The sequence below is a fragment of the Takifugu rubripes genome, chromosome 19, assembly GCF_901000725.2.
Source record: "Takifugu rubripes chromosome 19, fTakRub1.2, whole genome shotgun sequence".
NCBI classification, from domain to species: Eukaryota; Metazoa; Chordata; class Actinopteri; order Tetraodontiformes; family Tetraodontidae; genus Takifugu; species Takifugu rubripes.
Genome location: NC_042303.1, coordinates 11,015,905 through 11,040,574, shown reverse-complemented (window position 1 = coordinate 11,040,574; position 24,670 = coordinate 11,015,905). Strand labels below are relative to the sequence as shown.

The window sequence follows — 24,670 nt, the reverse complement described above, 5'->3', positions numbered from 1 at the left end:
TTGACGGCTCGGTGTGTGGGAGCGCAGTCGCAGCTCATCAGCCTCCCGGTGCAAGATCCAGTCCACTCCGCGCAGGATCTTCCTTTATATAGACGTCAGAGTGCCGAGGCGCTCCACTCCACGCAGATATCCGCACCACTCCCTCCCTCTCTCCGGTTTCTAACCCCCTTCACCCTCGGATCAGAAGAAACCCTCCCGTGTTGTGTGGGGACAATTGTTAACGCGCATCATTGCGGGAGCCTCAAAGAAGATTCACTTTTCCGAAGGACACTGGTGAGTAAGTCTGACAGCACCCTTATCTTTGCGCCGTTTTTGCGAAATAATGTCCCAAACACGATTTCTTTGAGTTTGTAACTTTGGCAGATTGATTCGAACTTCACAAGCTGTTGACATAGTTCAAGGAGACTGAAGTCACAGTTACACCTTCTTCGTAAAATGTTCTTTTTCTACGAATGAATTTCCATTATGAGAAAGTCGCAACATCTAATTTGTTCTTGACCTTTTCTGCTTGCGTAATTAACATAATTAAAGCGTTTCCACTTTATCTGAACATTCACATGCGGAGATTTCTCTCCAGATGGGCGTGGTTTTACACTATTCCCATTCAGATTCCAGATGTCTCATCAAAGATACAAATTCCTGACAGGGGAAAAAAAGCGCCTCCTTTTAAAGTTTTGGTTGGTTTTCTTGTCTCTCAGCGGGCTGCTGCTGCGTCATGACGGCTGAGAAGAGCGGGCCCGTTATAAACGGTAAACCAGAGGAAGGCAGGGACCCGGAGGGGTCCAGCTCCAGCCTAGACAACGGGGAGTACAATGAGAGGGGTCAGTGGAACAGCAAGGTCGAATTCTTCCTGTCTGTGGCCGGAGAGATCATCGGGCTGGGCAACGTGTGGAGGTTTCCCTACCTTTGCTACAAAAATGGAGGAGGTAAGCCTCCTCGCTGATGGAGACCTTTGAATAAAAAGTGATGACTAAAAATCTGGACTGGGTGGCACTGAAAGTAAGTTAAGAACAGATCCGATGCAGAAATATGATGCTGCTCTTGCGTTCTTGTTTGGTGCGCATCAAGGAGCGTTCTTCGTCCCCTACGTCATCTTCTTCGTGTGCTGCGGGATCCCCGTCTTTTTCCTGGAGACGGCCCTGGGCCAGTTCACCAGCGAAGGGGGCATCACCTGCTGGAGGAAAGTCTGCCCACTGTTTGAGGGTGACACAACTCTCCCTCTCCATCTTTCATAAGAGTCCTCATGATCCCAAAGCCGTAGTTACAAATATATTACAAATCAAATGAGTAGTGACGTGATCGTTGCAGCTCTGATGTTCTTGACTGGCCATCAGGTATCGGTTACGCCACACAGGTGATCGAAGCCCACCTAAACGTGTACTACGTCGTGATTCTGGCCTGGGCCATCTTCTACCTCTTCAACTGCTTCACCACGGAGCTGCCGTGGGCCGGCTGTGGCCACTACTGGAACACAGGTAGGAGGCGGGAGCAGAGGGCACCTTCGCTCGCACTGCAACACCGCTGTGTGTGTCACGCCTTTGCGTCTCCGCAGAGAACTGCGTTGACTACTATGGAGAAAACGCCACCAACATCACCAACCCCAACGCCACGTCGCCTGTGATTGAGTTTTGGGAGTGAGTACAGTTTTAATCGCGGCTCTTTCTTGCTCTGTTTCTCCAGTTGAAGGAGAACCGGCATGATGTGACGTATTAATCGTTTGGGAGGAGGTTCTGGCACGTGCAGACGGCTCCGCTGACCCTCCGCACAGCCTTTCCCCCAATAATTAGTCAGCCTTTTTTCATATTTGTGTGTCAGAAGGTCCTGGTAGGCCAGCTGTCTCACAGCCAGAGCCAAGCGTGTGGCAGCCAATCAGAACTTGTCCGACCACACTTTCTGACTGGCTGCCAGAGGCCCCGTTTACTCCACGGTGTCAGACGGAAAGTTTCTGTACCAAATGTCACAGCCAGGGTTCTGAGCACAGTTGTGATCCATGTGGGCGCATCTACAGCTATGTTGACACACGTGACAGTTCTGAAACTTTAACCCTTTAAGAGACAGGGCGAAGGAAGTTGGACAAAGAGCCCAACCAGCATGCTGCTGGCTGAAACAGCCAAAAGCAGGCTCAGCGCATCCTGAGCCAAGACACACCGCCTTGTTTTGTACTGTATGCACAACATGAGCTCAACATCCTGACAGAACGTCCGAAACAAGCCGGATGTGTCCATCTGTGGATCTCAACAGATCATATCACACAGGCAAAACTCCGTTTGCGTTGGCGATAGATCCCTATATCATTTATACCTTATTGTTCAGGGGCAGTTCAGCTGGTTGTCTGGTGAACCAGGCTCCATCATAGCCTGGTTCACCAGACAACCAGGCTATGATGGAGCCTGGTTCACCAGACAACCAGCGAAAGACTTTTAATCATAAATGTTGTAGCTATTAGCTTTACATAATCATAAAGTTTCTGAAACAACAAGTGTTAGCTTAGCGCTACTTCTACTAAAGAAGAGATTTGACAACTGCTAGCTGCTTTTCGCAGGGATTTTGACTTTGAAGGAGAACTTAAGTGAAAGGAATGAGACCCAGTCTCTGTTGAACATATTCCTGTGGGAATCGGGATTCGGAGAAGATTAAATGACCAAGTCCATGGAAGAAAATTTGACAAGCTGCTGGAGCTAAATGTAGGGAACATGCCACAACAAGTCCTGGAAAAAGTATCTTATGCTGATAGACCACAATGGCAGCAGAGGGTCGGACCTCTATACCACTCATGTCACCAGCCCGATTTGGATAAATTTAACAGAACTCTGTAGGTGCAGTGGAAAAAGGGGCTCAGAGGGGGTCTGACATAGGGCGACAACCATCAACAGCATTATTGTTGTGCTAATTCTGACACACGGGAGACTCCGATGACTTGTGTGAAATGAATTTTACTGATATCAGGAGCAGTGACACCAGCACGGCAACGGTTTATTCATGCAGTGCCAGCATCAATTCTGATGAGACATTTGTTCCGAGAGGTATATACTAAGGGAAATGGAAGTTTACCGGCTTGTGTCAACCGTGTATGGTCCCAGCCAATATGTCCTTTACTATCCCAAACAGATGCTAACCTTGGATACAGCAGAGTTATTTTGCCTGTTGGTCTCTTCGGCATTAGTTTGTCTCTGGGAAGAATGGAAAACAATACCTGGTTACAATATCTTTCAGAACACTAAATGAGAGTAAAGGTCAATTCTACAGTACAAATTAGAATTTAGAGAGAAGTAGTACTTTTTCCTTCACAGTTATTACACATCCAATTGTTTTGACCATACCGTAGTGTTTGTAGTCCATGTGTGATGTGCACTTCCTTTAGTAGTAGCGCCTACGTCCTGATTTAGTATCACTTCACTGGTCTGATGCTCCAGGTGCTCGCCAACCTGCAGTCATTGATGTTTTGGGTGGGGGGTGGGGGGGTGACTTGTTTTTTAAATATTACTAAAATCATCGGCACAAAAGCGCAGAGTCATGATGTAGAGGAGCTGAAACGCTCTTCAAAGTCAATTAGCTCGTTTCTTTGCTAAACCTGGTGCTAATATTCCTGGCTGGTTAAAGTGTATCTGAAGGTTCTTGGCTCCTGTTTCCTTTGCCTGGGCAGGCCTCCTCCCCCACATTGTACGCACATTCAAGGACACACAGGCGTATTTGCACACATTAGCCTTCACGTCTTGCCCTTTTCGCTGACCAGGGAGGGTTGTGTTGGACCTAGTCTGTGGCCGGCCACCAAGAACATGTCACCATGATCAATGGTTGGTCAGGGGCTCTGGGGTGAACCCAGTGGCAAAGATTTGGCAGGACTGTGCAGCACGCTAACTCTGAAACGGCCTCTCAGCCTCCACCACCGTCGTTGCCTGGCCGGGCTTCAACAAACAGGAAGCGCACTGTTGACTCACTACCGCCGACATGCCATGATGCAATAACCACATATGACACACACCTACACTGGTGCACCTGTAGGCGTATGATGGGAGGGGACATAAACTGAGGTTCATGCAAGATATATATTTGGGGGCGTTGAATAATTGCTGAGATTGCATTCAAACTGCAATCACGCCTGTCAAACGACTGCTTGGATTTTAAAATCACGTTTGGAAACGTTAGCCTGCAGTTTAACATTCAAACTACAACAACAAGCTACAAGAAAACGCCTTTTCGTAATCCAAAGGGAAAAGATTTTAACTCGAAAACAATTTGCTTTTATTTATGCAATAATTCCGTCAACATCTGATGAAAGAAAAAGCTGACAGCCTAATTTTAAGCCTACATTTCAACCAAAGACTGATCTCTGCCTCTTGAATGACAATTCTGCTGTGCTGTGCTTTGCACACTCAGGCGCAGAGTCCTGAAGATATCAGATGGCATCGAGCACATGGGAGGAGTGCGCTGGGAGCTGGCCATGTGTCTGGCTCTGGCCTGGTTCATCTGCTACTTCTGCATCTGGAAAGGACCCAAGTCAACCGGCAAGGTGCTTCAAATTTACTGTGTGGCTTTGTTTTCAGGCAGCAGACATGCACAGGGAAGATGTCATTTTCCAAAACGTTTGGACTTCTTCTTCTTTAAATGCTGTCATAAAGAGGCTTACATTACTTTCTGTCCTTAAAAAGCCCCCCTTGTAAGAACAATGACCTACTGCTAACCAACTCCAAATTTATGGCCCTGGCCTTCCCGTTTCCACGCTCTTGAATGCTGCTCCCGGGTCCTTGACAAGATCTGAGACAACCGTCCCTTGTTCTGCAGAACAAAGAGGTGACGACGGATGGAGAGAAGAGAAATGAGCACAAAAGTGAAGATGTGCAGGTGGTGCTGTTTACAATAGAGTTACATGATGGAGTCTGAAAATAGGAAATCTATAACTCCCAGAAAGTCTTTTGAAGGCAGTGATAGTGGGGGGGCTTCGTGGTAGCAGCTAGTCTGAGATTGATTCCTGTATTCAGTGACGGAAAATGGAGCATTCATGAGAAGCATGCAGAGTACATCCTCATCCTCTCTGCTGCCTCGCTCTCTCTCCCACTATAAGAAATTAACCACAGCTCGCTTGCTGCAAAAGAAGGGGGGGGGGGGCTTTTCTTCTCCGCAAACCCCATGGTTCATTCAGCTCAGACTGGGCTAAACTGTTTGCTTTTGTTTCCAACACCCATTCTCACGTTTTAGCCCTCCTGTTAGATTTACGGCGAGTTGGGGGCCGCGCTTGACCAGTAAATTTGGGGCAGCTTAGACTCTTGTGGAGCTGGAGGGAGCCTGTAGAGCATCAGAACAGGGACAGGGTAGTGTCCTTTCATCTTCAGAGAGATGAAAAGGGAGGAAAAAGAGGTTTTAGGAGGTTTGATTGCTTCATCTAAAGGCGGGTGCATCTAGCATTAGCATAACTTAGACAGGACACAGGCTCTATATTTACCAAATCTTTATTCTTCTGGATATTTAGTGACAAATGAATCAAATCAATGAAGCAGGTGTGTAGTAAAGTGAGCAGGGGAGTCTGGGTAATTGTCCACAGGACTGTGTGTGAATGGTCCACTTTATCTGCAACTAGTATGTGCACACCCATTTGAACATTGTGAATGAAGTGTGTGTGTTTGTGTGTATGTGTGTGTAGCCATGCTTCAAAGAAACGCACATTTTCCCACACTGCCAGCTTCACTCCTCTGGACTTCTCCGCTTTAAGAGACGGGGCCAGAGGAGCCTTCTTTTCTTTCGCTCTCCTGGCCCGGCTCTGTTCTGTCCTGTTCTGTCCTCAATTGGACTTTGACTGGGTGCCAGAGAGCTGGGGGGATGTATGTTGCCCGCCTCTGCCTTCCAAGAGGCCAGGGTCTTTGTTCAAGGGGTTTCCAAGAGTCTTGAGATGTTGAACACGATTCCGCAAAGCCTGAATGGCTCAAAAGGAAACAGAGTGTTGGTTTGTTGGTTAGCATGTGCTATCTACTCTACTAAAGGTATGTCTGATGTTTACTACTGCGGAACTGACTGTGGCCCTGTTGGTGATACCCTGCCAGCTCTGTAGTAATGTGTGTAAGTGTATAATGTACTCAATAGCTGATGCCTCTAGGATGATGATGCTATGGTCAGTCATGTCCTCTTAGTGCTTAAAAATATGCAATACCATAAATATAATCGTTACTTTCTTGACAGCTTTAATCCCTTTTGGGGTGACGGGGAGGTTCAATTGTGTAAAATTATTTTTACTTATTTAATATTAGCTGATATGACAAAGACACAGTGGACCAAAACATAAGAACAGAGTGAAATGAAAGGGAAATGTATTTATGTCCAGCTGAGGACGCCTTGTTGCTGTACTGGGTTCATGTCGGTTCACTCTGTTGTAACTGCACCTGTCCTGTAGGGGGCATCATCGTGAACACTGTAGGCCTGCTTTGGAAAATAATGACAGTGAGGTGCTGGTAAGGTCTGCTTTTAACTAAATCTGAGAGCATATCCTCCCATTTATGTTCCCACGGTGATCTAATCAGGTTGTTCAGGATCCAGTGGTCTCTGATTTATTTTTTAAACTTCTCTGGCATTTTATGCTTTAACTGTAATCCCTAATCCAAACCTCTGTATCCTGTCTCCGCAGGTTGTGTACGTCACAGCCACGTTTCCCTACGTCATGTTACTGGTCCTCCTGATCAGAGGAGTGACGCTGCCGGGGGCCTTCGACGGCATCAAGTTCTACCTCTACCCGGACATTTCACGTCTGTCTGACCCTCAGGTAGGATCCCATCTACAGCTGGAGACAGCGGCAGCAGCTGCGGTGTTGCTGTTGTGACACTGTCGATGTTTGATGTCTCTGTGGTGTTCGTGGGAGCTTCATATACGAAGCAATGTGGGTGCAACACATGGATCAAGGACCTGTAGGGAAGACCTAATAGAACATTGCAGGGTTTAGGTTAAGGTCAGGGCAGGGGTCAGGATTAGGACTTTAGTTATGATGGTTGGGTTTGGCTAAAAGTCCTGGATTATGTCGACGATAGAAGTTTAAATGTGTGTTTTCTGTGCAAAAGACGGAGGAATATCAGTGATCGAAAGAAGTAGAAGAAAAAGAAAACGAGCGATATAAAACTTCACTGTAACAGACCAGTTTCCAACTGGAGAGTTGAAGAGCTGGTTCGGGTGTGGGTTGATGGTCCAGATCCAGGAGATGGAGATCCATCGCGTGGCGTGCACCAACGAGCGCCCACACACCAGCTCTCCCTCGGACCGTCTCTGACAGGAACACGTTCGATACGAGCACACGCATCTGTTTGCGGAGTTGTGGAGGAAACTTTCCTCTGAACGCCTGACAAGAGGCTGCGACTGCCAACAGTCCCTCCTCTGTGATGCCGTCGTTGTCGTGGTGATGAAGGACGAGGTTAGCAGCGATCATAGAGGTCAAGCTGTAACGTCTCACTCGCACAGAGAGATCTCGTCCGGGATGGAAGAGTAGTCAGGTCGCTAAGCAACAGTGCAATAGGAAATATCAGCTGATCGGGTGTCATGGCGACAGTAATCAATGCAAATGTCGTCTTTAGGAGGAGAGCTCTGAAGAGGATGAGCTGAAAGACAACCGACAGCCTTTGTGAAAAACAAATTGCCCCTCTGGTTCTGTTTTAGCTGCTGCAGGACACAATGGCAGCGCAGGAAGTGTGTTCAACAACCTTCAGCTGCAAAAGTGCTCGGAACACAGCAGACACTTTTCTCCATGCAGAAATAGACATGCTGCAGGAGAGTGTGTGCACTGTTTCCTTTTATCTCAGGCTCTCGACGACCGCCGTATCTTTGACCCAAGCAAAGACGCTTTAGAACAGGCGGTGAATGAGGCAGAAATGAGCGAAGGAGCGGGATAAAGAAGTGGTGCTGTTTGGCAGAGGGAGCCATTACTTCTGACACCAATGTTAAATTAACTTCCTCAGGAACAATCGGGTCTCTGTTCACCAGACGGTGCAGAGACGGTGGCCCTCACCCTCTTCTTCGTACCCCTGAACTTTCATCGAGCCTCTGCTCTTCGCTTCCTTTCCTATAGCGGTTTCACTCTCTCCCATCCTCCTGCTCTGCACTACACTGGACACACACACACACACACACACACACACACGCACACACACACACACACACACACACACACACACACACACACACACACACACACACACACACACACCACTAGCAGCACCAGCACTCTCAGAACCTGATGGATGCTTGCTTTTTTGCACAAAGTTCTAAAACAGCTTTTTGCTTTTATGGCCTCAGCCAGGATGAAGCTTCACCAGCTTCATCTTGAAACCATCACTACAGCGTTGTGTCAGAAAACGCGTGAAATCATCACATTCTTGCAAAAGCAGGACCTTCTCAGGCCACGTTGTGTCAACTCTAGATCAGCTGGTTAGATGTTGTCCAAAGAACAGCACCAGTCCGTTGCACAAGCTAAACATTTACATCTAACAACTCCAAAAGACCTTTGTCCATATCATAAAGTCGTCCCATCGATATCCATCCATCCATCCATCCATCCATCCATCCATCCATCCATCCATCCATCCATCCATCCACCATCCATCCATCTATCCATCCATCCATCCATCTATCCATCCATCCATCCATCCATCCACCATCCATCCATCCATCCATCCATCCATCCATCCACCATCCATCCATCCATCCATCCATCCATCCATCCATCCATCCATCCACCATCCATCCATCCATCCATCCATCCATCCATCCATCCATCCATCCATCCATCCACCATCCATCCATCCATCCATCCATCCAGCCATCCATCCATCCATCCAGCCATCCATCCATCCATCCATCCATCCATCCATCCATCCATCCATCCATCCATCCATCCATCCAGCCATCCATCCAATACAACACTATAAGCTCTTCAGCAGAAGCAGATGTCAACAGTGCCTGAAAATGAACTGAAATATTGAAAACAGATAAATGTTTTGCAGCGTTAAAAGGCGACAGACGTGTATCTTCTGTGGACTAATGACATATAATTCAAGCACGGGATCATAACAAAATGCACTCTGGCGGCGTTCGCGCAGCAGAACCTTTCCAGTCTCAGCATCACCAAACACAGCCTGGCTAACGTAGGCACAACATCAACAGGCGATTCTCTCCGAGCCTGGGCCTTTAAGGGTTCCCTGCACTGCGCAGGCCATCAGGCATGGGTGAACTAAAGGGAACATTAATGAACATTAGGAGAGAAAGGCCTGTTCTTCCACAGGAACAGTCCTGTGTTTGTGAGGTCACAGAAGTTACCGTGGTTACTCCTGAGAGGGAGCAAAGACCGTGCGTTTGTTAATTGTTTGTTGGTGGGGAAATGAGATTAGTGGCTGAATGGTGATGTGAGAGAGTTTTCAAAGAGCCATGCTGCATTAGCTTTGAATTTAGGAGCGCTGCCTTTGCTATCCTGGGGTGGTTTCTAGGGTCCAGTGCAAATTTTACTGCTGTTTCAGGGAAGAATTGTACATGTGTAAATCCACATGAAGCCCTGGATGTCTGGGCGAGTCTGACCTAATGTGGTGACAATACAACCAATCTATTCATTATGATTCTTCTCAATGTTAATCCATGAGCAGTCATTATATACGACCTAAAAACAACTGAGTTATTACATCTATACAAGGTCTTAAGTGAAAAGACTCATCTACGTTGACTTGTCGCTGCCTTTAAAGGAAACGGCGCCCTCCATACTGAGGGAGATGTCTTTCAGTACTGTGGACAGTCGCAGAGCTTTTCAACCCTGCTTGGTTCATTCAGTGATTGTTGCTCCAACTGTCATCAACAAGGTGTCAGTAAAGGCAACACACACTCTCGGCGCAGAAACACCTCGGCGTTTAGATCATTTTACTGTCCATCATGTGACAGAAGGCTGAGTGCTCCTGGAGATGCCTCTAAAATTACAGAGGCTTTGACCTGCTTTAGGGTTTGGGCTTCCTTGAAACCACCATTGACTTCTGTCTTCCATGTTGCTCCGTTCATGTGATAATCACTAAATATGTTTATGCCCACTTCCTTTGAAGGTATGGGTGGACGCTGGGACCCAAATCTTCTTCTCTTATGCCATCTGCTTGGGCTGTCTCACTGCTCTGGGAAGTTACAATGCCTACGACAATAACTGCTACAGGTATGATGGACTCCTTCACCTGCTGCGTATGTACTTATACTTATACCTGTGTGTGAAAGCATGTGTCCCAGCTTCACCCACAGCCTCTCTCCCTCTCTCTCCTCCTGTCAGAGACTGCATCATGCTGTGCTGTCTGAACAGTGGGACCAGCTTTTTAGCAGGCTTCGCTATCTTCTCTGTGCTGGGCTTCATGGCCTACGAGCAGAACGTCCCCATCGAGGCCGTGGCAGAATCTGGTGAGCAAACATCACAGCAGATGCGAATAAAACACTTCTGTGGATTATTTCAGTACGTCTCTGGGTCTCCCTGAACCTCCCCATCTCTGGTCTGAGCTAGAATGGAAAACTATGAGCTTACACAACTCTCCCACTAGACTCTCCTGCTTTCTTCACCCCAGGATGAATGATTTAGTACATGTGCCAGAAGTATTCAACATGTTTATTTCAGTGATGATACAGATATAGTGTTAATGCACAATGCTGCAGAGTTGATCGCTGTCACATTGCAGGTGGAAGCTTCTGTCATCTGAAATTTAGGTCCAGCCGTCCGGTGAGACCTCAATAAATCTGTGCCCCTCTTGTGTTTGGTGCCTCCACGATGCAGGTCCCGGCCTTGCGTTCATTGCATACCCCAAAGCTGTTACCATGATGCCTCTGGCCCCACTCTGGGCCTGTCTCTTCTTCATGATGCTCATCTTTCTCGGTCTGGACAGTCAGGTGAGGAAGCGCGGACACGTTACACGTCACCCTGCTTGGGGAAATATCGTGATAAAAGTATTCTTTTGCCGTGGTGTCCAATCAAAATCTGATCTCAGACCTAAAGTTTCTGATTCTTCTTCAGTAGGAACATGTACTCAGGAATGTGGGTGGTTAATTCCCCTTACCAGCCAATTTCGACAGGAACATTTTTTAAAAAGTGGATCTGTATTGAATGGACGCGCATAAAAAAATAGACACGATAAAAGGGGAGCGAACGTGAGGAGAGCTTTTATCAAGTCGCCTCTTCTGCAGTTTGTGTGCGTGGAGAGTTTGGTGACAGCTGTGGTGGACATGTACCCTGAGACCTTCAGGAGAGGATACCGCCGAGAGCTGCTGATCCTGGGAATGTCTGTGGTCTCCTTCTTCATAGGACTCATCATGTGTACAGAGGTGAGGATCCCTTTGAAGACATCGTCCCCTCCTTCACCATCGCCCCACGTACATCCTTTTGAGCAGTTGGTGCCATGAAAAATGTGGCTCAGGATTTGGATCTTGTCTGTAGTCCTCCATTAAGTCGTGATGGAAATGTCACAAGAAACTAAACGTTGCCTGGGAGTCTGCGTCAACATCTGGCTCCAGCTGGTCTCTCTGCTGAGCTTTTATCTATTGATGGTGTTCTTAGCTGCTCACAAATATAGAGCTGTGATGATACCTGTACTTTGAAATTTATGTGAAGGTTTATTTATGATGAACCTTTTAGTGGAAGGAGTAGGAGGATCAGTTTTGTTGTGCAGGGCAGGTAAGATAGAGGTGGAAATCTTTTGATGGGCTGTTATTTTGGCACTTCAAATCATGAACTTTAAATTTTGTTATTACCCAAACAGATTTTCACTCAGGCATCCTTATCATAGGTGAGCTGTAGTCTGATGTCAAATCCCAGAAAGTGTGAACAAACGCATCAATCTTCGCCACATCTGAGCGCTGTCACCGCAGGGGTTTCTTTGTCGGATGCTGCCTATCAGATCAAGAGATGGATTAGTATTTTCTCTCTGATGCCCATTTAAAAGCTTTGAGAGCGAACTGACGCCTGTCTCCTCTTGTCAGGGAGGGATGTACGTCTTCCAGCTGTTTGACGCCTACGCTGCCAGCGGCATGTGCCTGCTCTTCGTCGCCATATTCGAGTCTATATGTATTGGCTGGGTGTACGGTAAGAGAGCAGCCTCAGATTGTCCTCAGATTTAAACCCAATCGTGTCTGGATTTTGTCATCTTTTCAGCGGATTCGCCCTCAAAACGCACACCCAAAAAACCATCTTCGTCTCTCGTACAAACCTATTTCTTTTCCGCCCTCTACTGGTGGGAACATGCAAACGCACGCATCGCATATGAACAAACGACAATGCAAGACTTCAACTCACACATTATGATGTTAACGTTGCACTGTTTCATCTCTGAATTGTTCAATGAATTTTAATAAGGCCATAAGTGATGCTTATTTACACTGCAGGTAGTGACAGGTTCTACATGAATATTGAGGACATGATTGGCTACAAACCTGTCTTTTTCATCAAGTGGTGCTGGATGATCCTGACTCCTGGGATCTGCGCTGTGAGTCTGACTGAACAAACCAAATCCATATTTCATGTCACAAAACATCTGACAACAGTTGGGCAACATCTGCACTTCAGATGACTAACAGCATAAACGACATCTACGGCTCTAATGCGGTTCTCCGTGTGCTGCAGGCTATTTTCCTCTTCTTCTTGATTAAATACAAACCACTCAAGTACAACAACGTGTACACTTACCCCGACTGGGGCTATGGGATCGGCTGGTTCATGGCCATGTCTTCAATGGTCTGCATCCCTCTTGGAATGATATGGATGATCTGGAAGACTCCCGGGACCTTCAGCGAGGTAAAAACCAGGGCAGCAAACTCCTGATTAGTAAATGTTCTTTGATACCAGATATCAATTTCGCACTTCCTAAAAAGCCATTCTGTTTCCCATTTGTCTTGTTCAAAACAACAGTTGCCTGTAGAGCCAGAAATAGTTACTGGAGTAAAGTCAGAACAAGAACAGCACTGGAAATTAACCATTACAGCATCATTAAGAGCAGCACTGCTAAAACCAGATTCTGAATTGGTATAAAGTCAGTGCTAAAGACACATATACAAGAAATGGTGTCCCTCAAGGCTCAGCATTAGGCCATTTTTTTTTTTGTCCTCATAGATAAATGACGTGTGTCTGCGTTCTCCATTTTTGCACGAGTGACATCATTTTATGTGCCTCCGCAACATTATTAGAACAAACCTTTTTGTCCTCCCAACAGAGAATAAAGAAGCTGACGACTCCCAGCAAAGACCTGAAAATGAGGGGGAAACACGCCGCCCTCAGCCCCTACGCTGCCAACGACGCCAAACTCAAGGCCGACGGGAAAATATCCACCATCTCAGAGAAGGAGACGCATTTCTAGTGGTCCCGCCTGACCCCAGTCGTCGTGCTGCTCGCTGTCCGATCAGCGGAGGTCATCCTTCGTTACACGGCAACAGGAAACGAAACAAATGACTGGATGGTTTTTGTTGCTTTGTAAAAAAAAAAAAAAAGGGAAAGTCGTCGTGATGATGTAGTCTGTTTCTTTTTTTGCACAACCCTTGATAACACAGTGTTGTTTTCAGTTAACAGTGTGACTAAAGCTGCCGTTTTCATCTTTTCTAACTATTATTATTAAAGATCTGCTTCGTGGCACAGCGTTAAAACCTGTCCTGGTGGCCTCTCGGTACCGGTCAGGCTTGTCTGGGCCTTCAGCACAACGCTGAGGTGTTGAGGTCAAAGGCTTTCACTGTGTGGCTCCTCGTTTGGTGTTTCCACACCCAAATCTAAGGTGTAGCAGCTCGGGGACTATTCTACATGGTCTGCATGTTGAGAAAGGATCCGACTGTATGTATTTTTACTGGTTTTAGAAAGAATAGCCTGCATAACCCGTGGAGCTGTACAGAAACTAGAGCTTTGCCAGAACCAGCTGTGACTGCGAGGTCTAAGGAACGTTACAGGCCTTCTGTGATTTACTTGAATTCCATACTTTCCTTCCAGCAGCAGTGTGACACTTTATTGGCGACCATGTTGGAATTTGAAGGCTTTGCTGGTTTTTACTGCCGCCCCTCTTTTTGAATACAGTTAGCAAACAAGGCAGAGACTTGCTGGCTGAGTCTTAACCCACACCTCTGGCTGCCTGCCTGCGAGCTGTGGGTATGTGTCATTTCACAGTAATTATGCTGAGCCTAACTCAGAGTGACAGAGCAGCTTCCACCCCTGCATTTCCATTTCCTCCCCAGTCTGGAGAAGAAGACACACGCCTGTCACAGGAGCGTTTCACCCCCCCTGTCTCCCTCACTCTGTCCTTCCTTCCCCTCTTTAAACTCATGTGCTTCCCCCACTTCTGTCTGAGGGTTTGAGCAATGATGCGGCCTATGTTTGAAGCTGCCGAATGCTTTTCGGAGCAGATGTCAACATCGGGGCTCGCTATCGATCAGTGTTCCTGTGACCTTTGCCCCCTCCTCATACTGTAAAGCATGAACTGATCTGCTAACGTTGCTCTGCAGGGGTGAAAGCGCATCTGCCGCCATCACCCGTTTAACTGCGGTGGGAGTCAATGAGCTGGTCTCCACGTTTGGATGAATGTCACTTCTCTGTCCTGGTACCCTTCCTTCCTTTTGTCCTTGTTTCCTTATGAAAATGCAATCACAGGAACGTGCCTGAGGGGACGCAAGTCTCTCCTTTCTCTGCAGAATGGTGAGAGAAAAATCATCGAAAAATTCAGAAAGAATGGGAATAAAGAGCTGAGCAAGTGCATGACCGAGGAAGCAATGATGGAGACGGTGGAAGTGGTTAGTGAGCGCAGCCCCTCACGTCTGAGCTGTGATTGGTCAGTCTGCTGTTGCATTTATGACGTTGGCACCTCCTCACTGATGTTCTGTGCAAAGTTACTAGAAGTTCTAGCCTGCTGATTAACACCGAACCTGTTGATGTATATTTTTACATATCTGTCTAAAAATCTGTGATCCTGAGGTGAAAGCTGTCTGAACAGAAATTTATTAAAAAAAAAACTTTAAATCTGGTGGGTTTGACTTTTGATATTTCACTCAAAAGGTCTTTAGTACAATGAACATGTGTTCTGGACTGTTTTGTTCTGTTCTCTACACACATGTTGGTATTCAGGGGACACTTATACTGTCTTGCTTACTCATTTTTAATAATAAATACCATAAAAAAAAGCCTAGAGTGATATTTTATTTGTATTTGAGCTGATGTTTAAAGAATTGGACTTTAAGATGAAAAATGAGTGAATGTGGATGAAATTAAAATACAAAGGAAGAAACATTTTAAGTTAAATCAAAGGAAATGATTAAAAGCATTCTCAGCTTATTAAATTTCATACAAATTTCCCTGTCACCAGTCTACTTCAATCAATTTGTTTTTAAAATGCTGAAATGCTTTTTTTATAAGACATCCCAAAGTTACTGGTCATGTTTAATCAATTAAAACCATATAGCCAAGGATTAAACTCTTCCGCAACTGACCTTGGAGGAATTTCTAAATTGTATCTGTGTGTGTGTGTGTGTGTGTGTGTGTGTGTGTGTGTGTGTGTGTGTGCGTGTGTGTGTGTGTGTGTAGGCTTGCGACAGTGTCTTTGGCTATAATGTGTTTTTGTGTCAGCAGGGGGCAGCATATTTCAAACTGACTTTAACTCCATGCAACAATCCGTATTTCAGGTTTGCATTTCTGCTCCAGGCTCTTGTGCAAACGTTGCAGCATGCGTGTGTGCTTGTGTGCGTGTGTGCGTGTGTGGGGGTGTGTATGTAAACATGTGAGTGTTTATGCAATGTTTTCACACATCTGTGCACATGCCTGTGCCTGGAGGAATCATGGAGAGATACAAAAGAATGACCATCAAAAACATGGGAATTTTACAGTGACATAAACCACAAAGGATGAAGGAAATAGAAGGACGAAGAAAGGAAATGATGAGGAGGAGGACAAGATTGAGAGTAATCTGGTGTGTAATGAATGGAGGCAGCGAGAAAATGGCTTCTGCACCTGGTGTGAGGCTGAATAGAGAGGTTGGACAGGAAACTGGGAGGTCGAGGAGGGTAATAATGTTCACTTTCCTTTTGAATGAAAGCGCCAACAACTCCAGACATCAAATATCAGCAGGTGAGAGTAGCTGAATTACCTGGAATATGCGTGATGTTCTCTCAAGGAAAAGTATGCGTTTACTGTATTTATTCAGCGTCGGGAAAAGAGGGAGATTGCTGTGGCGAATCTAAATTAATGTGTTTATAAAATTATTCACAAATCAACTGTGTTATACTGTATGTTACACGTTACTTGTGTTTGTCATCTTACTGTTATAGCTGTCAGGACATAAACACATTATTTCACCCTTCAAATTAGACCCCACAGTTTATGTCATAAATGAGCTTTATTACAAACTCTTACTGCACCCCTCCCTCCCTCCCTCCCTCCGTCCGTCCGTCCATCCATCCATCCATCCATCCATCCATCCATCCATCCATCCATCCGTCCATCCATCCTACCAACAACATTCTGTGGGGGTTAACTCTCTCTGACCTTTGACCCACACACAAACACTTCCTCGCTGTTCAGGGTCAGTGTGTGATCTGTGTCTCTTTGAGCAGTGGGTGAGAGAGAGAGAGAGAGAGAGAGAGAGAGAGAGAGAGAGAGAGAGAGAGAGAGAGAGTGTTGCAGGGGCAGGGATGTCAAATAGGACACAACTTGTCACCTTCTTTGCATCCTCAGTTCATGGGTCACAGGAGAAGATGCCTGAGGACAGTTCTCTCTCTCTCTCCCTCTTGATTGCCCCCTTTCTCTTCTTCTCTTGGCAGTAAACAAAGTGACTGCTGAGCCGCTCAGTGGTGTTATCATCTACCATCAGCATTATCAGCATCTTTTGCAGCATGTATGAACTAGATTTTATTTTTATTCTTCACTGTTTTATTCTTCAGTCATTGCCACCACTTCCACATATTAAATTTCCACTAGTTCCACTATAGTCCCACTAGCTGTTCTCTACTCTAGCTGAAACATTTAACAGTTGATCACTCATGGATATAACGATATTTTCATTTGTAGAAATCTTCTTTTTTCCTGTAACACAACTGTTTTGTAACCAAACCATAGTAATAGACCATTACTGTGTGTGATAACTAGTGATAGGCACATACCGATACCTTATCTTATCAGAAGTATCGGGGCCCATAACTGCCGATACCAGTTGCCGATACTCAAGGCGAAACATGAGCAGTGCTCTTCGCTGCGACACCACGGTAAATGGCCACCTCACGTCCTGTTTAGACAAATGTCCACACAATCATGGCTGCTCCCATCACCAAAACTGTTGGGAGTTGTCCCTGGTGCTTTCCCTCTCCCTCCCTTCTTTTTCTCGCCCGTCTTTCCTCTCTGTGTCTATTTCTAGGTTGGACAGCTTATCATCACCTGCCTTCCGCTTTAAAAGAAAAGTTCACACTTCCGCCATCAACAATTTGTTGGTCAACCCTCCGTGGTAACAGTTAGGCTCACAACCCTTTTCAACTGGTTATTCTTTTTTCCGTGCCTTGAACTAGTCATGTCCTCGTTTGCAGCTCTCCAACCTCGTCGCCTGATGCTGCCCATCTCGCCCGGCTTGATTCAAACTCCCCGTTGACTTATTCTATTTTTGTGAACTGTGGATTTCCACTGCCAAAGAGTTACACCTGATAATGTCGTGTGTCGGAAGATCTGATCAGCTGCTTTGGATGAGATGTTCAGGTTTTGTAGGTCATTTGTGTCAGGGTTCTGGGTGGTGTTTGGTGTTCTTTAGTGGTTGGTTTCCTTGTTGCTGCTCTGGTCTTTCTCCAGGGGACGTGATGGAGCCACTTTCCTACAGCTGCTGCTGGCTAATTGACTGGCTATTTAGGCCCTGGGCTCCTGTTCACCAGTGCCTGATCGTTTGTCAGTGTTGTGATCAACGTGGACTCAGTTATTTGCCCTCTTGTTCTAGGTTCAGGAGTTATAATTGTTTTTGTTCTCTGCTCAAGGTCACCACGCCTCCCTCATTTGGAAAAGGAATGGGCAGAATCTTTTCCCTGTGCTGAGCGTGTTTTCCCCACTGCGTTCGAGGCTTTTTTAGGTTTCAATAAACCCTTTTGTGAGACCTAGTTGGCTGGTTCCTGTCTGCATTCGGGTCCTGATCAAACTAAAGCCTAACAATTTGTATGACTGGCTGTAACCGAGCTGGTCATTGACGTCAGTGTCGTTTTGAAACTATGAAACTTTGCCCATGCTGATGTTGCTAGCTAACGACTCAAGTATAAAAAAACTGATAGTCACATAGTGACATAAAAGACATTAAAACAAGCCACATTTAAATATGTAGGTGTATATATACACATTAAAAGCACTAGTGGTATCGATACTCGGTGAGTACTCAAACCCAGTTTGAAAAAGGGGCATCAACCATCCCTCGTCATACCCGTCAGAAGTCCTCCTGGTTTTGAGGAGAGGCTAAATAAAAAACGCTGCAGCATAAAGTAACTGCATTGCAAATACTATCAAAACACAAAGGGTCTCGGTCACTGTGTGGTAAACAGGTGTGTTGGGTTTGTCAAGTGTGTTTTGTGTTGCTTTGTACATCCAGCACACGTGGTGTGTTTGCTGGGCGCCCGATGGGTCAGGCGTCTCTGCATTAATGGGCTTTGGCAGCTGTGTAATTCCTGTTATTTAACCCTGACCTTGGAGGATTGCGCAGCGTAGGCGTCACTCCGCACAAACACACGTATAAGCCTCAGCAGCAGCGTGCACGGACACCAAGCAAAACAGATACAGCATTTCGTCCACACCAGGTCAGCTTCCACTTCCATCCCTGTCACACGCTTGGTGTTAATGAGGCTCCAGTCCGTGACCAGTCACTGACTGTGTTCCCCAGTATAATTCATGTAGTGTTAACTGGTGTAATGGGTCAGTGGTCAGCTGGGACACCGGAACGCCGCAGATTTGGCTGAGGGGAACGTAGTTTATTACCCTCCCGCTCTGAGAGTGAACCTCATGAGATTTGGAGCAGCAGACTCGAGCGACTGATGTGGAATTCATGATGCTGAGGAGGAAAACTGGACCACAGCAGCACTGGAGTTGGACGATAATGTCGTTCCAGCATTGTTTTATTACAACGTTATTACACTCAACACCAGGAAATGTTGAATGAACAAATGACCTTGAAGGCATTTTAGACCTTGAAGGCATTTTACATGATGGAAGGACATTGGGGGAGATGTGGTAGCCATGATATACAGGGAAAAATACAGGTTGGCAGGGCAACCAAACTCAGGTAGCCCAGCGCGTCACAATGAAAACAAAGATATGAGGATGGACTTCTCTGAGAACATTGAGTTAGGGTCTGACTGGTCTTATCTAAAGCACCATCTAATATGATTTATTTAAAAAATGGGTAGATTTTTCACCATTATATTGTTTCTCCTATCTGCTGCTCGTCTCCACAAACTGCAGAATTCTGAACAAACCTCATCAGTTTTTATGGGGTTTGAGATTGTCAGGAAGTTTGTCCTGCTGTGAATTTTCCGTTCACAACAGAAATAAATAATTGTGGCCAAACTTTGAGCATCTTCTGACCGCTGGGCCTCACACTCAGCATTATCTGAGGCTTTCCACTTTTTCAATTTGCTTTTATTCTTTCCCTCACATGTCTTAGAGGAACCACTTAGTCTATTTGATGGTTGGTTTCTGCTATTTGCAGAGCTGAGGGCTCCTTCTTATGCGCAAATGGCAAATCAACAGAGAAAGACAGAGAGAGAGAGAGAGATGCTATCCATCCCAAACACCTCTGGCTAGTCTAAATTGAACCGCCTCATCATAGCGGCGACCTCTTGCCCCAGTTGTAAAGCACGACATAATTGAGGTTAACAGTGTAATTTGACCCTTGATGCTTTTGAGGGGCTTCTGTTGGAACATTTCCTGCTTAAACTGTGGAATATGGGACACAGCGACCTTTAGGAAACACTCTTATCTGCGGGAGATTGGTGCCAGGTGGCGGTATCTCAAATCCACGCTGGATCCACCAGAAGCAGAACCTCATGAGGATGTCTATGTGGATGTAAAAACGAACAAGGAGTCTGAGTTTGGAGTGTTTGACTTCACGCCACTCTGGACAGAATTTTTCTGCTGACCCTGCCTCTGTCCCACTCCAGCCACGCCCACCTCTTCGCCAGGATTGTTCCATTCTAATCTTCCCAGTATTCTTCCCAGTATATGGTGTGATACTGAATGTTTCTCATCTATTCTCATCTGTGCTTATTGTGCTTTTGGAGAACGCCGGCATTCAGGTCGACCTCTGTTGCCTCCTCAGTGCCAGACTCTCCAGGCACGATCCAGAGCACACATCCCCCCCCCCCCCAAGTGTTGATGAACTTGGCCGCTGGTTGAAGCCCCTCCCCGCTCTGCTCCTACCTGTCGCTGAGAAAGGTTACCACCTGAAGCCAGGGTTGACATCTGTCTGAGGGGACACGTCCCTCGCAGCCCTCGGCTTTCCCCCGTGAAGGAGCACGCGGAGCATCGGAGGAACGTGTGTTGTGCACAAACACGGTGGCTGGGGAGCACTGGCATTTAAAACAGGCGTGAAACTCTGCCGCTTGACCTTCTGACTGTGCGCTCGTCCAACATCTTTAACCGCAGTTTATGTGTTTCTACGGCAAATGTTGTCAATGATTGAGTTGATGGCCTTTCTTCACAGCTGATCGTATCTGCATCTTACCTGGTTCTGATGGCGACCTTTCCAAGATTCTTAAATGCTGCAGGATCCACTTGAGAAAATGTCAGGTGAAAATGTATTAAAAAAAAATAATTTGCGTGTGTGTTTGACCCCATTTACTCTGAATTAACTATCTGAATGGAATGGGACACAGATTTATGTGCTAATGCTAGCATCTGCTTTGAACTGGATTATTCCAATCATAGTTCTGATTATCTGGAAAAAGAGTCAGAATTATATTAATTTTGTCACTGCGATGTCCGACATAACGGTCTGTCCATAATTGTTCCCAAAGCTGAAGGTCATTCCAAAGATTTGGTGACGTAGATTCCGTTTTGTCACATAAACGTTGATGACGCGTGTGTGACCACAACAATCACAATGTAAATGCACCTCCTGAACTCCAACAATTATGTATTTAGTCCTGAAGTGTGATGCAGCTAATTGCAGCTCAGAATAGATGCTAACGTCTGTGCTGTTGGAATATAGACTGACTTATTACTGCAATTTAGCTGATTCAGCTCAGTATGGGTAATTATTTTCCTCTGTGAGAATGTGGCTCAGAAATCTGTAAACAGTTGGATGGAGTGGGGAAAAAAGTTAATTTTCTGCACAATACAGTCACCTCCTTAATCAAAGCTGTATTTATTTTACATGTAAGGAGGGTCAGATTGGCCACTTCAAATCTAATCTAATAGATTTGAAGAATTCGGACATTTTTGTGATCTGATAGGAAGCTGCTTCTGCAAGAATAAAATGGAGTGTGTCCAAAGATAGCTGGCTGTTGGATCAGTTGTTTTCTGAGAGCAAAAGGGAGAATTATAGATACTAGCTAGGCGGACGCCTCCCACACCATCTCCCTCACCGCACAAGTGTCTGCATCGTTGAACTGTAGGTGAAGAAGGAGCGTTTAGTCAGAGTTACACCTCTCGATTAACTTCAGCTCTGAAGCCGTGACATCTTTGACGTCCTGAGCCAGCTCGTATGTTATTTTAGATGCTGAAAATGGATTTTGTCGATTACGCATCAACAAGCCATCAAATTCTGCCCCTTTTCCTCATTTAAAGATAATTTAGTCACAGTGCTGCTCCTGTTTTTGGTGCTTGGTTTGTAAATTGGATGTCCCCTATTGTATTTTACTATAATTGTCTTTTTATTCCTGGACATCAGCGGTGGGTGATTTGAAGGTGTTATATAAATAAACATACACTGAGAGTGTGAATAAAACATGACAACAGAGGAGGTGAGATGAGATTTTGGGTATATTTAGAGAAAGAAAAGGGCAGGAGTCAAAGCTCTGAGCGTATACGAGTTCATCACTCGCTTTGTCCTCTTTGGAGTCATCCTGTGTTCTTTCACTCCGATGCGAATCACATGTGTCACAGCTCATCTGCTGTCATTAAATCAGAATAATGAAGGTCCCTAATCGACAACAATGCCTCAACAATCCGCTTCCATTAATAAAGCGGCGGCACGCGCTCACACAAGCCGACATTTATCTGATTCTCTGTGGTTTTATCAAGCATCTCCTGAGACAAAGAGGGATGGACACAAAGCTGTCCAGCACATTACCCAGAATCCCTCTGCCTAATGGTGCGTCAGCACGGGGAGACTATCGCCGTGTAACGATGTGCCGTCTGATAACGAGTAGATTATTTGGTGCACTGTGCCATGGGCGGCTGCCCGGAAATAAGTCGGGGAGAGAAGAGGAGGATAATTTTGTCCTAATTCAGCGCCCAAGGCTGTGTTCCGTGTGTATGAAGTGCCTCTTCACTTCTGTTGGAGTGAACAAGCTATTTTAGACAAAGTGGATGAAGCTCTGCATCCTTTTAGATTTTCCTCCGAACGCAGAACTGCTGCTATTTGATGGTCCACCGTCATGTACGCAGGACGCCTGCATTTGTGTTGCTTTGATCTGTGTTAGTTGCCTCTATTAATGATAAAAAGAACATTTCCTGCTCCTCCTTATTGAGATCACACTTTGCACCATGGTGTGGGTGAAATCACAGGTGAACCCAAGCACCGTTAATAAACTTTTGAGTTTTATTCCAGCATTTCCTGTGATATAACATCAAGAGAGCTTCTAACTCGGTGGAGCAGCTCTGGCAAATCTAAAACTGCATTTCACACGATGCATATCTAATCTTACGCTCCACCATTCTGCTACAGATGTTCCTAGCCCTGATGGAAAAATAATAACCTTGACTAAAATAGCTCCTTTATAAACAAAAAAAGGACACTTTACATCCATTAATGTTTCATTTTCTTCATGGTGTGACCGTGCAGACTGATGCTGATCATTTGTGTTGGACTGATTGTTGCAGCGCTGGTTTTGATCCTGGTACCTGATCCAAGACGACTTATTGTGCTGAGTTATAGCATATTCCGAATTTACTCTTGAACATACAGAACCAAAAGTCATATTTGTGTGTACATTTATAGGAGCTGGATAAACGTAACAGCCGGGGGACTGTTAATAGAGCTTAAACGTACGTCAGAATCAGGAGGTCACGCAGTTCAAAATCTGGGTCAATGTTCCTTTATTATATTGTCATTAAACATCAATAAGACTATATGAAGACTACAAAATGTCCCCCATCACCTGTCTGCTAACAGGAGTAGATTCTGATTTATGACATATTTAACAGATACTTTCATCAGCTTTTTACATTAAAGGACAGTCAATTCTAATTTCCTATCATAAAGTCTCCCTTTAAATGGGCTCTTTAAATCAGAGTCGTGCAGATGGTAACCTTGGTTTCACGATAAAAATCGATTTCTGTTTCAACATGTATTTTCTGCCATATTAAAGTCTGTAGTGCATTAGGCATGAATATTGATCTTTGATCTCTCTGTAATTACTTTAAACCAAATTTTCAGCTAAAGGAGCGCAGCAATGATTCCCAATCCCTGGATGCAGCTGCAGTATTTCACTGCCAATCACTTAGCAGGAATTAGCACTGGGAAACTGATCAGCTGCCAAACTATAGAAAATATAAATTGATTGGGGTTTTTAACAGCGGGGGCTAAAGGCCAACGGCAGAATTACATCAGTGCCAGCTAGCTAATGGTTGCATTAGAGAGAAAGATTGTTTTTTGATTTTTCCACAAAACAATTGAATATTAATATAAAAGTGAGCCAAAGACACAACCAAAAAGGAGTTAAACACTCAAATAAAAAGAAAAATATATCACCTTTAAGTATGCACAAGTGGAAGTTTTCGATCAGCTGCCTCGTTATTTTAGGGTGTGAATGTGGATAAATTTGACTGTATATGTAAATGTATAAATGTAACAGATCCTCTTCAAGTCTGACGCTCCGAATCCCAGACGCTGATCCTCTCCAGCCAGTGATTGGCGTCTGTTTGACGTCACGGTTCAGTTAAGAACTGAGGAGCTGTAGTAAAATGTGTTTCCAAGAATCAGTGAGAGAAATCTTTTAACTGCAGTAATAATTCCTGGAGGTTTTTATCCACAACAGCTCTCTTTCCTTAACTTCCAGCTCAGAAAAGCTGTAGATTAAAATATCTATCGACACAAACCTCTCAATGCATTTAGACCTTCACATTTATTAGACGAGACACTGGTAAAGATGGGGATTTCATGCCCAATAATGGTTTAAAGTCTTGTCCTTATATCACGTCTGGCTGCTCAGCTGCAGTCTAATGGACGCTGTAATCTGCTGTAATCAGGGTGGCGTTACGACGGAGGCTCTTACTGTGTTTTCTCCTTCAGTGGTGCACAAATATCCTGCAGTTCATCATTTTCTTTATGCTACTGTAGAGATCCCATTTGAAGATCTGCCTCATTGTTATAATGTTTGCCTCTCCGACCTTCGTACGTTGGGGGGCAAGATGATTAGTCTTGTAACCAGAAGATGGTTCAAATCCCAGGACAGATCATGGGAATGGCCCACTGCTCCTGCGCCTGGCTCATGTGTGCTCACGGCTGGAGTGTAAAGGATGGGTTAAAAGCAGAGGTCAAATTCATGATGACTGATT

At 45.4% G+C, this 24,670-nt stretch overlaps 1 protein-coding gene across 2 annotated transcripts; it reads left to right on the top strand.

Annotated features, from left to right (window-relative positions):
• slc6a11b (solute carrier family 6 member 11b) lies at positions 1-14,955 on the top strand. 2 transcript variants are annotated; one of them, XM_029826752.1, is made up of 15 exons: positions 1-277; positions 699-926; positions 1,069-1,203; positions 1,335-1,475; positions 1,553-1,634; positions 4,378-4,510; positions 6,614-6,748; positions 10,050-10,153; positions 10,265-10,389; positions 10,757-10,869; positions 11,164-11,301; positions 11,956-12,058; positions 12,358-12,458; positions 12,596-12,766; positions 13,182-14,955. In XM_029826752.1, exons 2-15 carry the CDS (start codon positions 716-718, stop codon positions 13,323-13,325), a joined length of 1,836 nt encoding a protein of 611 aa, XP_029682612.1. In that variant the 5' UTR covers positions 1-277; positions 699-715; the 3' UTR covers positions 13,326-14,955. The 2 variants fall into 2 exon arrangements, with proteins under 2 accessions (XP_029682612.1, XP_003973461.2); XM_003973412.2 differs by having other exon boundaries at positions 2-273.
• The last annotated feature ends 9,715 nt before the right edge of the window (positions 14,956-24,670 follow it).